Consider the following 15,894-nt stretch of genomic DNA (forward strand, 5'->3'; position numbering starts at 1 on the left):
TTTCATAATTTAACGTAAAAACGTTTCAAACTTTGAGAATGTCTACCTACTTGATGAAAACTATGACTAACTCTATCATTATGCAATTGTCCTGGCATCTGGCGAAGTGTACATACGAAATGAAAATAAGCGACACGGAAGTGCATGGGAAAAAGTTAGATCAATAGGCAAAATGAAAGCCAGAGATGATTATTATGTTTGTTGACAATCTAGTCGCTTAGGATACATAAGACTTGCACGTGTAGAAGGTGGTGTCTCACGTGGTCAGCCTATCGACCAATAAGGGCAATGACCTCTCTGTACTTTACTTAGATCTGTAGAAACTTAATTCTGTAAAAAGAGGAGAGTGATAATTATTGTGTTTTTATCTAAGATACAGCTTGTTTTGATTTAAGATCAAGATGTAAACTTGGGACTCTCATTTGATATTCATGCTTCGAAGACTAACAATTCTTTGTCAAGAAGTCTAATTAAATTAAAAAAGACGAAAATAATATTAAAATACTTAGTTCCTGATTTAAAAATAATTTATTTTTCATAAAGTGGCTTCGAGCTTGTAATTTACAAGACTTTTATTTCATTAAGAAAGAAATAAAAAAAAATATTTATTTTTTAACGTTATAGATGATTGTGCCAAAAAAAATACTAATAAAAAGTGCCGTTATCTGATTCTCTCGTGAATGAACGAAGTGCCGCATTGCTAAAGTCAAAGTGATTTGAAGGGGATTTATACAAATGAAATTGAATGGGAAAATGTGGCGAGACTTGCCTGGTGCAATGATTTCTCTACTTTAGAATTTGTGCTGATCGGAGTGCTAAGTTTAATCCTTAATTTGTTTGTAACCTTTGTTATAAAATTTAGTTCAAATGATTTCATATGTAAAGTTGAGATGCATGTTGATAATGGTGTTCATAAAAACTAAATTTTTATGAAATTTATAACATGGTAAATGAGTAAAGATATAAACTAAGTGCTAGTACAATATAAACGAGCTCAATTCAGATATCATATCCTCTTTATTTAGGTCAGTAGCAGAGTAACGCACACATTATTGCTGGTCATGGTAACTCACAACATTTTGAGACTCTCATGTAAAAGAATTAAGTAAAGTTTAAACATATTTTAACACAGATTTCACTTTTCTTTTCTTTTTTTTAACAAAAAAAAAACATAAAGGTTTTAGTAACTTTTACATTTATTTATGACATCTAGAACTGACTAAGTTTTCAGCTATGATCAATCATGATATTAAAAAGTTTAGTCAGATTAGTTAGATAAACTATTAAGAATTAAATAGTGGTGATATTAATTCTTTCTTTGTCCTACTTCTAAATTTCATGCTACTTCATCAACCAGTCCTGATGTGCATTGCGAATATCTAGTTCACGTTTAATAATTTTTTGTTTTTTAATAACTACCTAAAATCATTCTACCAAAAATTATATTCAAATATCAGTTAATTTAACGGTTATTTACAAATTTACATATTTATTTAACACAAAGTTATAAGCATAAAACTATAACGGAAAATATTTAAGCTTAATTAAAAGAAAAAAAAATAATTAAAGCTTGTATGTAAAAATCTACATGAAGCTGTTCATAAAAGTGCAATTAATATCTTTAATATTTCTTTTTTTCAGTGCAATTAATAATTCAGTTTTAACTTGACGTCCCAGGTCACGGATTTCAAAACTGTTACTATTTCGCTTTACTAATTGCTGTTAATTAATCTAATTTTATTTTAAATTATTTTTGTAAAATATAGCTTTTGCAAAATTTATTTCCTTTTTTGACATTCCAATTGGTTGCAGACATCAACTAATAAAAGTTCATTCTTAGCTATACATCTAGAAATTCAGAGCCTACTTAGCTCAAATTGTAGATAAGAAAAATTAATGCGTTGTGAAAATAAAGTAAACATGTTTCATTTGAATATTCTTGTCATATCTTGAAACAATAGTGCTGTGAAGCACGGTATAAATAGGAAAATCTCGAACGTAATACATCTTTTAGGTAAGGCAAGGAGAGTTGACTTCTATGTATCGTTGCTGTTTGAATTTGAATGCTTTACCTGTACCACTTGTAATAAGCAATCTTGCAAGCAGCAATCTTGTAATAAGTCTAATAATAATAAGTAATATTGCGAAAAAAAAAAAATTCAGAGGAATCTTGGATGAGACATTTCCCTTGCACGGTGTACATTTAAATTGTAGTATGAATGTAGTGTCCACAGAAGGTAGAGAAAAGATACTTGCGGATAAAAGTAAACGATACTATCCAGCACTGTCAATACATTTTCTACATATTCTTTCATTACAGTTCTCGATTTAAAAAAAATTCTCCGCTTTTCGTCTTCCCTTGTTATCAAATAACCAGGACGTTGCAGACAGGTAGTTGCAAAAAAAAAGTAGGCAAACCATATTCTGCTGTAAATTTAATGAATGAATGAAACTAACATTTAAAATTGAAAACTATTACATAAAATGTTAATTCATATCTGTAGAGCACTATTTCTTGGAAAATAAACTGGTCATATTTTCTTTATCATGCAAGAAAATGTTGCGGATTATATGCTCAGTCTCTCACATTTCTAAACGGAAATTGAGGTGGCGTGTTTGAGTCATCAACGACTTAAGGTCAGACAATTTAGCTTATCGCTAAAATTTGATACATTTCCTACTCTATTACAGGTGTAGTGATTAGTATTACTCACAAGGAAAAAATAGATGTTTAATAGAAGAAAGAAAATATTTTTATTAAAAATGAAAACTGGTGTGACCATTTACACAAATTTTTTTAACGCAATTCACACTATTCAATAATTATTAACGGAAAATCGCGCGCCATTACACCAGATTTTATTAATTTAATTCATTTTAAATAACCAAATTGAAATAATATATTAAAATTTTACTTTTATAAAAAATAAAAGATTACATAGTATTATATCTATGTAAAATCTAAATTTGGATATACAAACGAAAATAATATTCGCAAAGCGTTTTGATATGCTTTTGGTGTTTTTGACTGTGATTTAATCATATTGACCTAATGACTCATTATAATTTTTCTTGATAATAGGAAACAGAAACCAAGTCATTCATAAGTTTATTCGTCATTCACAGTATTATTTAATATCTAGACAAGTTTCTTCAAATGTATTAATAACTTTGATGTACTTTACATTAAAATAATATCACCTTGCCTTTATTTCAAAGTAAAATTACATTCCAAAAGAAAAATAAATAAAGAAGCTTCTCAATGTTTAGTAATAGTAAATAAAACAGAAAGAAAGTCGTTCCTCAAGGATGAAATTAAATACAGGGTGACATTGATCTCTTAAAGAAAGATATTGTAAAATTCGCGTTGCATTATCGTCTTACAATACTTTGAGGCAGCTTCACCATCCTTGGATATATTAAACAATTGTCTTTTTCTTTTTTGTTTAAATACACTACCACTTCTTCTTCTACAACAGTTCTTTAAAGATGTAATATTTCAATCTGTGGCCACGATAGACAAGGCATATTTGGTATTTGAAGAAAATTAGTGAGTTAGAAGGTTTAGAATAGTAGAAAGAGTAAGTCGAATGAGGGTTCTTGCATTTCAAATTGGTAGGTCTCATTCCAAGTAAGTCTCTGGTCTAAGATACCGCACATAGCTGCTGGAATTAGAGTACTGATCGAAAAGATTGGTTCAATTCAAAGATTGGAGTCAGGAATAAAAGAGAATCAGGGTGAGATGAAAGTAGCAATGTAGTCAGCGAAGGTAATAGTGGGGGTATAGGATTCTAAGGTACGTAAGTTAAGAATGCTGTGCATTCGAAGTGGAAACAAGCTAAAATACTTTCTTGGGCTCTTCTGGTTGTACAGAAAAATGTTTAAGATGATTTGAAAATGTCTGTCAGTTAAGTAATCATTCAGAACGCAAGTGCAGGTGCTGGGTAATAGCTTCCCAAGAAGACCTTTTACTTCACAAACAGTGACCATAGTTAGAGTCATCTACTGTTCTCCAATGCCAGTTGAACCTCAAACGTTCATAATAAATGCATTTATCACTGTAATTGCATTTCGGATGGCTTTGTACAAAACCTCTAAGCAAATCTTACTTTTCAAGTTCAAAATGCTCAAAGATAATGTTTATTTTTCAACTCGCTAATTATGGCAAGCAATCAAAAGAAAAAAAATTAATTACTCGGTTAATGCAAGGCACTAACAAAAATAAATTCATCACGAGTTATTAGGCTACTTTCACGTATTTATAATTTTAAATTAGTATAAGAAAAATAATAAGGAAAAGATTGGGGTCAGATGTGAGTTGTGATATCGTGACCGATCGTGAATAGTGAAGTAGGGCGCAAGTTGGTATAAAACCTTTCTGGCTATACTCAGCTCGAATCACGTGTGACTTCTATTTTACATCGACCACCTCAATCTACAAGTCCTTGCTACTACTTAGAAATGAACAATATTTACATCTCTCCAAACTAAGAACTTAGATCGGGGGCAGCAATTTTCTGACTACGATTTACTTTCGCCTTGGTGAAAAAACAAATATTGCTTCAAATAAAACCTACTTAATAGTAAATATTATTTTTAAAAAAAGGTCCAATGAGAATGATCAAACCCTGGCCAAAATAAATAATGTTAGAACGAAGGAATAAGGAAATTCTACTAAAACTAGACCAGATTTCCCATTTCTTCCCTTTTTTAAGAATATCTACTTCCAAAACTAGCCGACCTTATGTGTATTACTCTTATGCCAGGGATTGAACATACAGTTTAGGCCGGCTAGTTTTGGAAGTAGATGTTCTTAAAAATGGGAAGAAATGGGAAATCTGGTCTAGTTTTAGTAGAATTTCCTTATTTCTAAGTTCTAACATTCTATATTTAGAACAGGGTTTGATCATACACATAAGGTCGGCTAGTTTTGGAAGTAGATGTTCTTAAAAATGGGAAGAAATGGGAAATCTGGCCTAGTTTTAGTAGAATTTCCTTATTTCTAAGTTCTAACATTCTATATTTAGAACAGGGTTTAATCATACACATAAGGTCGGCTAGTTTTGGAAGTAGATGTTCTTAAAAATGGGAAGAAATGGGGAATCTGGTCTAGTTTTAGTAGAATTTCCTTATTTCTAAGTTCTAACATTCCATATTTAGAACAGGGTTTGATCATACACATCAGGTCGGCTAGTTTTGGAAGTAGATGTTCTTAAAAATGGGAAGAAATGGGAAATCTGGTCTAGTTTTAGTAGAATTTCCTTATTTCTAAGTTCTAACATTCCATATTTAGAACAGGGTTTGATCATACACATCAGGTCGGCTAGTTTTGGAAGTAGATGTTCTTAAAATATGGGAAATCTGGTCTAGTTTTAGTAGAATTTCCTTATTTCTAAGTTGTAACATTCTATATTTAGAACAGGGTTTAATCATACACATCAGGTCGGCTAGTTTTGGAAGTAGATGTTCTTAAAAAAGGGAAGAAATGGGAAATCTGGTCTAGTTTTAGTAAAATTTCCTTATTTCTAAGTTCTAACATTCCATATTTAGAACAGGGTTTGATCATACACATCAGGTCGGCTAGTTTTGGAAGTAGATTTTCTTAAAAAAGGGAAAAAATGGGAAATCTGGTCTAGTTTTAGTAGAATTTCCTTATTTCTAAGTTGTAACATTCTATATTTAGAACAGGGTTTAATCATACACATAAGGTCGGCTAGTTTTGGAAGTAGATGTTCTTAAAAAAGGGAAGAAATGGGAAATCTGGTCTAGTTTTAGTAAAATTTCCTTATTTCTAAGTTCTAACATTCTATATTTAGAACAGGGTTTGATCATACACATCAGGTCGGCTAGTTTTGGAAGTAGATGTTCTTAAAAAAAGGGAAGAAGTGGGAAATCTGGTTTGGTTATAGAAGATATTTTTTATTTTTAGTACCAACTTACTATATTTTTACCACTGCTTGATTATACTCTTTAGGTCGTCTAATTTTGAAAGTAAATGTTTTATAAAAAAATGGTGAAATCGAATATCTTGGGTGGATTTAGTTTTTTCTTTTTAACATTATATAATTGTGTCATGGTTTTTCGGTACACAATAGTTTGGCTATTTTTGTAGTTAGAGGTTCTTAAAAAATTTATGAAATGTTAAATTTTTGTTAGTTTTACTAGAAATTCGTAACCTTTTTTTTTCCTAATATAATATTTAGGTGCCAGGGGTATATTAAACACATTATATCAGCTAGTTATGGGAGGACTAGTTCAGATTTCATGGAAAAACTGGTAAATGTTGTCTAGCTTCACTAGAAGTTTCTTTCTCTCTTTCTTCTTCTAATATTCTTCTTCTTTGCCAGGGCTATATTATACTAATTAGGTCGGTTAGCTTTGGAGGTAGAAGTTCATATAGGTGGGAGAAATATTGTAAATCTTGCCTAAGTTCACTTGAAATTTTCTTTTTTTCCTTCCTACATTGTATCTCTGGCATGTCCAGACTTGGAAAGTGAATTTTATGAAAAAGTGAAAAATAGAAAATCTTTTCAAGTTTTACCAGAAATTTCCTATTAGTTTCCTTTTAACATTATTTTCTAACGCCTTGGTTATATTAAACAGTTATTACTTAAGTTATTACGTCTGCTAGTTTTCCATGGCCATACCTAGCCTAATTATTTTAAAATTAAAATTAAATTAAAAGCCCAATTTAAGACACTTTTTATCAATATTTAATTGGTTTATTTTGCATTTAGTTTGGTCTCATGAATTTTGTTTATCTTACTTTTTTTATATTTGGTAATTTAGTTTTGAAACACATTTATTTTAATAAGTAATAAAATGTATAGTAATTGCAAGCATAATATTTTTTTTATTCATTAGCTTGTTAATAATTTTACTGATAGAATTTCTCCATGCCTAACTGATTCAAATAATCTTAAAATTGAATACTTCTTTATCAGAGAAGAAAACGTTTAAAAAACGACCTTGTCAGTTGAGTTTGTCAAATATGACCAAATAAATGCTAGACATGAATGTCTCAAAAGTGAACTTGTAATTTAAAAAATCTACCTGGCCACACGATCTATTGGTGGCATTTGTAACCAAACTTTTATTTGTAGTTCATCGTTATTCTGCTAGAATGCGCTTATAGTTTTAGTAACCGCTTCATCAAAATAATAATTCATTAGATACAGGTATGATCTGATAGGATATTTGCAATTTAGTGACTTTTAGTGTATAAAATCTCTTAGGGAAGAGGTTAGCTCAGTGGTTAGTGTAATTGATTCTCACGGAGATCCCCGGGTTCCATACTGCTCTTAGAATTACTTTAACTAGGAGCCTTTGCAGCTAGCTCACTATACAGTAATTGGCAATGTTCTCTTTAACGAAAGAAAACTCTCCGGAGGCCGGCAGTTTATTTTAGTTAACCAAACCTAATTTGGAAAAGAAGGCAGGTTTGGATTTGATCAATAAAATTGCCTGACATAACTTTCAATTAGCTATCGCTATAAGTTCTCCTTAAGCGTTGTGTTATTGCAGTATAGTGTTATCAATATTTTTGCAACAAATTTACGAATAATATATCGTCAGATTGATTAAAAGAACTAATAAATCAAAAATGTTTCATTCAAATTTAAAATTTAAATTAACAATATTTAATATTGTTATCTTCAAATATTGATTTTGGTTTATTCATTGCCATGGCAACCTAGTCAATCAGCTGGCTAGTGGCTATATGCTAAAGGTTACTTCTTAGAAAGAGTCTGTATTTCATGGTTTATTATTATAGTATTGTTTTTTCTGTTGTGTGCTAGTAAATTATTATTATTCCAGTTTTTAGTGGTGTAAAACAAAAATGGCATTTTTTAGTTTTGGAGATCCGTTTGCGGTGTTCTTAAATGACCCATTTTTTAGGTAAGATAATATTCTGCCCCCACCATTTCTAAGATAAGTGAGCGCCAGTTATTTTGTTTGCTTGAATAATTTGAAACTCTCTTATGACTTATCATCAATAAGTAAAATTTTTAGTTTATATTTTAAAAAATTAAGTGCATTAGAATAATTAGGTTGAATTTCCAAATATTACAAGTAATTGCAATATCCAGAATTGTTATTTGAATTCATAAACAAACCAAAATAAAGATTTAACAGTTATAAAATAAATTTATCGTGATATTTCCAATTGTTTCCACGTAAGAACACTCAAAAAAAAAAAAAAATTCTAGGAATGTACCAAATGAATTCGCATTTTAATTAAGGCTTATCTTTTTTTATGTTCAGCATTACATGGTTTTTGTTTTGAATAATTTATAATGGAACTGCATTGTCTCTGCATTTGCCTACTGCAAAGAAAAGGAGATGGTCCGAATTCCATGTTATTGATCCATGGGCTGAGTTGCAGCTGATGGCTTCATATTAAAAAAATGTCTCTTTTGTTTTTGTTCCTATTTCCTTAATATAATTATTTATAGTAGTTAGACTGATGTTCTTCTCATCAGTGGGTAAAAAAAATTACCTCTAGTGAAATAAAAAATTTAGAATTGATACTTGATGTAAACAATATATCAACCAGCTTTAGCTGATGTTTAATGTATGGGGCTTGTAAAGGTTCTTTTAAATTTCTTTAAATCAAATATAACTAAATTTTATAATATTTGATTGTAACACAGATTAATTTTATCTTATATCTTTTTGGTTGTAAAATAGTGTACCAAAAGAGCACGTTTATACTTAATAGGAGCTACAAAGCTGTAGCATTTTTTTGGATTATAATTTCTTAAAAAAAACTTGCTTTCATTTATAATTAAAATCTTTTTGACATCTTTCTAATTAAGATATTTTTTTTATATCATATTAATTTGCATTTTATTCATTTGGTTCACTTAGCTGCAGCATCTACCAGTTCTTATTTCTAACTAAGTGAAGATCCAATAAATGAAATTATTTTTTAGTGATTAAAATAATTGAAACTAAAAAAGAGCCGGGGGAAATCATTGGAAGTAAATAATCCATGTTATTTTTTCTAGTTAGTTTATTTTTATGTTTGAAGCAACCTGACATCGGTCTATGTTAATGTGTGAATTATATTCGAAGTGTGGTAATGGATCAAGCTCACTGGTAATAGATCACTGATACAGGAATATTGATGCTAACCCTAATCTCTCGCTTAAAAATAATACAGTGAAGCTTAGGACAAAAATCTAATCTCTCAATCTAAAAATCGGTCATTTAAGGAGTGATTTTCTTCTAATGCCTCAAAAACTCTACTAATGAAGTATGGTACGTGACAAGTTTGTAGCTACGTCTCCTAGAAATGCCCATTAAGGGATCCAAAAACACTGGCTGGTCCTTAGCTCCCAGCCCTGTAAGGACTCTTATTAGCATTCTAGATTCCCGACAAATAACTAAGCACATCCGCAGGGATGAATACTGAGAGTAAGTCCATTCCTCGAAGCTGACTACTGATAAAGTCAACAATAGCTCAGCTTAGGTTCCTGATTTTGCCCATCTATAAGTCTCCTCATTTTCCGAAATCCTCTTGGCATTTTGACTCGAAAAACTATCTTGAATAAAATCATTAGTGGCTTCAGCGCAGCATGCTTTAGAAGTTGAGCTCCAAACTTGCTTATGCGAAATATTACGAAGAATGGTGGGAAGAGTCATGGTTTGCGGTTCCCATTCTCCGAAAAAACTGCTAGTGGTTTCCCACTACAACATTAGTGCCTGTCCTTCTTTTAAATTTGAAACCATCAGTTTAAGAATTAATATAATACTCAGACAAGTGTAACCAATCGGACGGATACGTAGTTCACAAACCCTATCTAGAAGGTACTGTCAAGAAGTCTTTGCCATTCTATAACAAGAAATGTCTCACGGTTTATGTTACAAAGGACGTATCGCTTATCTTGCAAAGAAAAAAAATATTAAATTTAGCAGCAAGCATTCAGCAAGGTTTACAATCATAGTGTGATCCGAAATGCAATGTGATCGCTGATTGCGAATATTGCAGTAGCCTTGCAAATCTTATCTTGAGTCGCTTAATGTTTTATAATTTTAGAATATATCCAAAATATTTTTAGCAGAGAAATCCTCCAATGTACGATCCTAAAAAAAGAAATTACTGCCTTCAGAGCTGAGTTGAATGTTAAAATGTCAGAAAAAAATAATTAATGCTATTTCAGATAATAAATAATATATATTTTTTTTGTTAAATTAAAATGTATATTAACTTTCAGTGCCTATTCTGTTTCAGGACCAGCGGAACTGCCGGTAGTAGAGACAGTTTTCATCAAGTAGCTCAGATGATGGACTCCATCATGCTTGACAGTTTTGCTCCGATTTCGTTTGCCAAAGTTACTGCCAGACCCTCTAGGACCATTCGGCGTCAGCAACATATTAGCCCTACTCAGCCAACTTCTAGAAATCAAGGTAAATATGCTAAAAATCTATGGAATAATGTTGTGATTAATTTATTTAAACATATTTACCCTGTGTGCTTATGTTTTTAATTCCCTTTTTATATTTATAATGAAAAATATATTTATTTAGATTGAAGGCAACATTTTTTAATTTCTTACCAAGTATTTACTGAGTAATTTTTTCTTTTTATTCGAGTTATGCCACTTTTTGCCAGCTTTAACTTAGAAAAAATAATTCATTATTTATGGCTTACATTTTTGAATAAAAATGAAATCTTGAATTAATTACTGAATTCCCAGTTTCTGTATGTCTTTCTTTCTCAAAGTGCAAAATGTAATAATGCTGGAGTGCTCTTTTTGTATTGTATGTTTTAATTTTATTTTAACGTAGAAGAAAAACTTTTTGGCTTAAAGTAATCTACCATATCGTGAAACTATATCGTTTAAAAAGGCAAAATTGAATTTAATTAACTTACTTGAGTACTTGAGAAGGCGGCATTATTTCGTGTTACTGGGTCTATCAGCTTCTCAGATTTACTTAAGCAGATGGAAATTGAATTGAGAGTCCCTGTCAAAGGAAAGAGGTGGATTCTGTGTTAATTTAAAATAAAATTGTAGATTTATTTTTTTGGAACATTTGGCGGATATCATTCATCGAGACATTACAGCTAAAAAATGTTTTTTGTACCATTAAATAATTGGTAGATTATCTTTTGCCCTCTCTATTCTCATGATAAATTTTAATTTTTTTTTATTACTGCTAATGAAGTAAATTTTGTTAAAAGGGTTTATTCACATACCTCTTAATTAGAAGTTTGTTTAAAACTATTAATCTAACCTTGAATATTATTTTTAAAGTCAATATTGTACATCTAGCTATTATCAGAAAGGACATGCGTTTGGAAAAAGAACAAGCGGTAGAATTTATGTAGAGCCTTGTTGCATGTTTGTTTTAATGGTAAAATATGCCATAAGGAAGAAGAATATATTGTTCAGAGGTGCAGACCCAAGAAGAATCACGTCATGGACATACGTCTCCCAATTCTGGTGTTGTGACCAACAAATGGGTTGCGTCGTTACGCAAAAGAGATCCTGAACTTCAGCCTTCACTGCCAGCCATCTCTTCTAAAACGAGGTATGATTAAAAGCGTATCGAGCAAAGTTATACTTAAATAAGTCGATTGTATTGAAATTAAAGGAGTTCATACTCCAATAAAACATACTCCTATTACTCCAGCAATTCTTATCTTTTTGATAAATATACATTATTAGAAGTGAGATTTTTAATTTACTGTTTAAATTCATTAACCCCACCTGCAAATTAATTAAACGGAAATTTTACTTAAGTGGCAATAGAAAGAATCAGCTCAGAATATCGAATATTCTGAAAAAATAATTCATTAAGTAAAAGTTCTAAGTTTGTACTTAAACCTTTAGAAAAATCTTTAAAGCCATTTTAGAGAAAATCACTTCCTTTGAAGGATCATAACCTTGAATTTAAATTATTTTCCGATTTTATTTAATGTTTTATGTAGAAAATTTATTGTAAATTATGCTTTCTTTACATTACTACCGTCCATTTAATTTGGTACTGACGTAAAGCACCCTCAAAAATAGGAATTACTTGACTTTTTTTTATTTTAGTAAATAAGTACATTTTTTTGCAGATTCAATTCACATCAAGGAAGCGTTCCAAAAACAAAAGTAGAGAGCACACCATCAATCATGGGAGTATCTGGAACAGCATATCGACGTGACCGCAGATCTTCTAGACCGTTAACAAAGAAATCCAGCAGTGGTAGTGGTGGAGAAACAGACGATCTTAAAGAAAATAAGAAAGAATACAATGTAAAAGAAAATCTAGATTTACATGAAGGGGGTGGAGATGATGAAGTGAAGGAGGAAAGAGTCTTTCATGCCGTTGGATATGAGACGCACTTAGTTGAAAGCTTAGAGAAAGATATATTACAGCGAGATCCGAATATTAAATGGACTCAGGTAGCTGGATTGACCGAAGCGAAGGCGGTACTGCAAGAGGCGATGGTTTTACCATTGCTGTTACCTGATTATTTCAAGGTTAGAAGACTGAATTTAAGTTTTTATTATTATTATTATTATTATTAAGATGAAAAGAGATAAGTTAGATATTAAGAAAAGAGAGAAATTAATGGGAAGTAAATGAATTAAATTGGGAAAGTAAATTATTTTGAATAATTTGTTATAATTTTATTTATTGGTGAAAAAGTTTTCTAGACTACTCATTGCTTTTGTTAATGTCCTTTTTATTTCCTCCGCCATGTAGGTGCTTAAAGCAATATCCTGTTGTGAATAAAGTTGGTACTATTTTAATTAGAAGTCCCATTTAAGTATTTTTTAGCTGGAGATACCTGTTTTAGTTAAGTCAAAATATAAATAACTATGAAGTAAAACTTGGCTAGTATAAAATCATGTTTTTTAACATTGTGTAGAAAAATTAAATACTAGAGAATAATCAGAGCTGCACAATGATCGATTGCTATAAAAATAAAATATTTTAATTTAAACATAAATAAATAAATATTTTTCCATTTCATATCACTAAAAAAACTCACAATCCGCCTTCAGTGGCACAAAGTGGGTAATATAATGCTCGTTAAAAAAGGTTTTCGATAATTCTATTTGATATAGAGTATTAAAAGTTACTCTATCTGAGGGAACTACTGACCAAGACACAAAGAATGTGTCTGTGAACTTTGTGGAGGAGGTCGAAATACCAACTCGCTCAACTCAAGGTTTGTGCTCCATTCATCAGTTTTGCGATTCTAAATCCTCCGAAACTGTGCATTGATACCAGTCTCTGCATACTGCTCAATCGCGTCAATGAAGCTCAATTTTCAAAGACTTTGGTCAGAGAGATATCATGTTCCTTTTCTGATTTTCTTCTGGTCCCCATTTCTGTCGCAGCTATTTTTTTCTGTAACTTCTCGCTAATCGTCCAGGTCTCCGCAGCATAGAGCTGTATGTTCTGGACGATTGCATTATATATTAGATGCTTGGTCTTCATCTGGATATTGCTGCTCCATAAGATAGGCTTTAACATTCCATCAGCTTTCCTCGCACTAGTCACCCGTTTTTCTATATCCAGATCCGACGCGCCATCCAATTGGAGATAAGAACCAAGGTACTTGAAGTTCAGTACTTTTTTCAATCTGTGGCCATCGATCATGCACTCATTAACAGGGTTTGCCGTCATATATTCTGTTTTGTCAAAATTGATTTCTAGGCCCCACTTTGCATATTCAACAGCTTTCTCAGCATGTAATTAATATCTTCCTCATCTTGAGCAATCAGAATCTGATCGTCAGCGAAGTACCTCTTTCAATTTAAGTATCTGCAGCTTCTCCTATCCTACGTCATAACTATTAGTAAGATAGAAAGGCCACCTTTTTATTGGTGTTGCACTATAGGTGCCTTAGTGCCTTTTATGACAATTTTTTAAGATCCGTTCGTTCAAGAAATAATTTTTTTTTAATTAATTAGTATTATAAAAACTTCTGTTTTTTATTGCGTTACTGAAGGGCTTGATTCATGTTTTAGGAAGTAGAAATTGTATTCTGTCATTATATAGCGCTTACCTTAATGGTTTCTGTAGTTTACTGATATAGTATAAAAATGTTTTTACTTTATGTGGCAGGGTATTCGAAGACCTTGGAAAGGTGTGTTGATGGTTGGTCCTCCAGGCACTGGGAAGACAATGCTCGCTAAAGCCGTGGCCACAGAATGTGGTACGACATTCTTTAATGTCTCGTCTTCGACACTGACTTCGAAATATCGTGGCGAATCAGAGAAACTTGTAAGACTGCTTTTCGAGATGGTAAATTTATTTATTTATTTAAGCATGAATACATTAAGGATAATAAGAATAGATTTTAAAGGATGATAAGGCTAGTTTTAGGCTTTACTACGAGTAAAGCCTAAAGTCGTATTTTAGAAGTACCGATGCTTAGTGAACAATTCTTTTAACACAACAGCTATATCATTAATAGCAATTAGGGATGTGACTTTTTGCCTTCAAAAGGAACTATTACTGAAAAAGAAAAGAAAATGGTTGAATTTGTTTCTGAAAATCTTTAGCCGTCTTTGATTTAACTTTCAGCAACTACTATCAGGAAAAAGTTTCTTGTTGCTAGTACTTTCACATATATAAATAAAGTTTTTATAGAATTAAATTCATAAACCATACATGCTTTCCTAGGCTAGATTTTACGCTCCGAGCACCATATTTATTGATGAAGTTGATTCACTCTGTTCGCAAAGAGGTACTGACTCTGAACATGAAGCATCAAGACGTTTTAAAGCAGAACTTTTGATACAAATGGATGGAATAAATTCTGGCAGGTATTTTATTTATTTTTTTTTTGGTAAGAAATGTAACATGAAACATGATTGACTGGTAGTTTGTTGTTTAATTTTCAAGTGACGATAAAATCATAATGGTCCTGGCTGCAACAAATCATCCTTGGGATATTGATGAAGCTTTTAGAAGAAGATTTGAAAAAAGAATATTTATACCATTACCTGACGGTAGGTTTTATGCTATATCTGTAAGGTTTAGATATTTATTTATTTTGTATTTTTAATGCAAATTAAAACTATTTATGTTTAACACTATTTATTTATATCCTTGATACATTTATATAAAATTTTTTAATTAAAAGATATTTATTTGAAACATGTAATCTTTATGTTTAATTCAATTACTTTCTGCAGAAGGTGTTTAGATTTTTGAGTGAAACTAGGTCTCCGTCCTTAACATCATTATAAGAATAAGAAGTTCTTTTTCTTACTCTGCTGAAGGCATTTCTGTCATGTGGAGCCCAATAATATTCAGCCTTAACAGAATAAATACAATTGTAGGGCAAAACATTTATAGAGATATTCTCGTCATAACGGGGCAATCAGCTAATCAATTTTGGATTGATGCTGTGGAATCTCTGGGCCGGTGATGAGTCTAAAGCGTGCTTTTTTGGGGAAGAAATATATTTCCTTAATTATTACGAAGATAATGCAATCATTAACGTGAACAAAATATGTATTATTATAAAAATTAGTTATATTTTTTTGGATCTTATCCGCATATTTTTATATTTTTTGAATTGGATCGAAAACTAAAATTTGAAGAATTGGCTAACAATTAGAAGATGTACTTGTTTAAGTAAAGTAAATGTGAGCAAGGAATATTAAAACCATGTGTTGTTGCTACGATGGAAGAAATCAGCGTGCTTATATCTGTTTCCGTTTTTCAGATGAAACAAGGATTTCATTGCTTCAATTGTGTTTAAAAAATCTCGATGTGGATCAAGATCTTAAATTTGGAGATTTATCCAAAAAATTGGAAGGATATACTTGTTCGGACATAATAAATGTTTGCAGGTAAGTTATTCTTAAATATTCATGATTTTTGGAAATAATATTTAATCAAATATAGAACAAAAAATTTTTTTTAATTATT

The 15,894-nt window shown here is 31.0% G+C and overlaps 1 protein-coding gene across 5 annotated transcripts in view; it reads left to right on the plus strand.

The window, feature by feature from the left end:
- LOC141454483 (katanin p60 ATPase-containing subunit A-like 1) overlaps window positions 1–15,894 on the plus strand; it is a 28,400-nt gene that overhangs the window by 8,169 nt on the left and 4,337 nt on the right. The window contains exons 1-9 of one of the 5 annotated variants that reach the window (XM_074128761.1): window positions 7,699–7,746; window positions 7,819–7,899; window positions 10,238–10,413; window positions 11,379–11,538; window positions 12,071–12,479; window positions 14,077–14,256; window positions 14,638–14,780; window positions 14,860–14,966; window positions 15,689–15,815. In XM_074128761.1, the coding sequence (XP_073984862.1) occupies window positions 7,841–7,899; window positions 10,238–10,413; window positions 11,379–11,538; window positions 12,071–12,479; window positions 14,077–14,256; window positions 14,638–14,780; window positions 14,860–14,966; window positions 15,689–15,815 (1,361 nt within the window). In that variant the 5' untranslated portion in view covers window positions 7,699–7,746; window positions 7,819–7,840. Of the gene's footprint in view, window positions 1–7,698; window positions 7,900–10,237; window positions 10,414–11,378; window positions 11,539–12,070; window positions 12,480–14,076; window positions 14,257–14,637; window positions 14,781–14,859; window positions 14,967–15,688; window positions 15,816–15,894 lie in introns of those variants that run through there. The other 4 variants (XM_074128768.1, XM_074128760.1, XM_074128745.1 and 1 more) reach the window with 4 other exon arrangements.

This window comes from Rhodnius prolixus, unplaced genomic scaffold (assembly GCF_049639745.1).
Source record: "Rhodnius prolixus isolate KJV_2025 unplaced genomic scaffold, Rpr scaffold_1, whole genome shotgun sequence".
NCBI classification, from domain to species: domain Eukaryota; kingdom Metazoa; phylum Arthropoda; class Insecta; order Hemiptera; family Reduviidae; genus Rhodnius; species Rhodnius prolixus.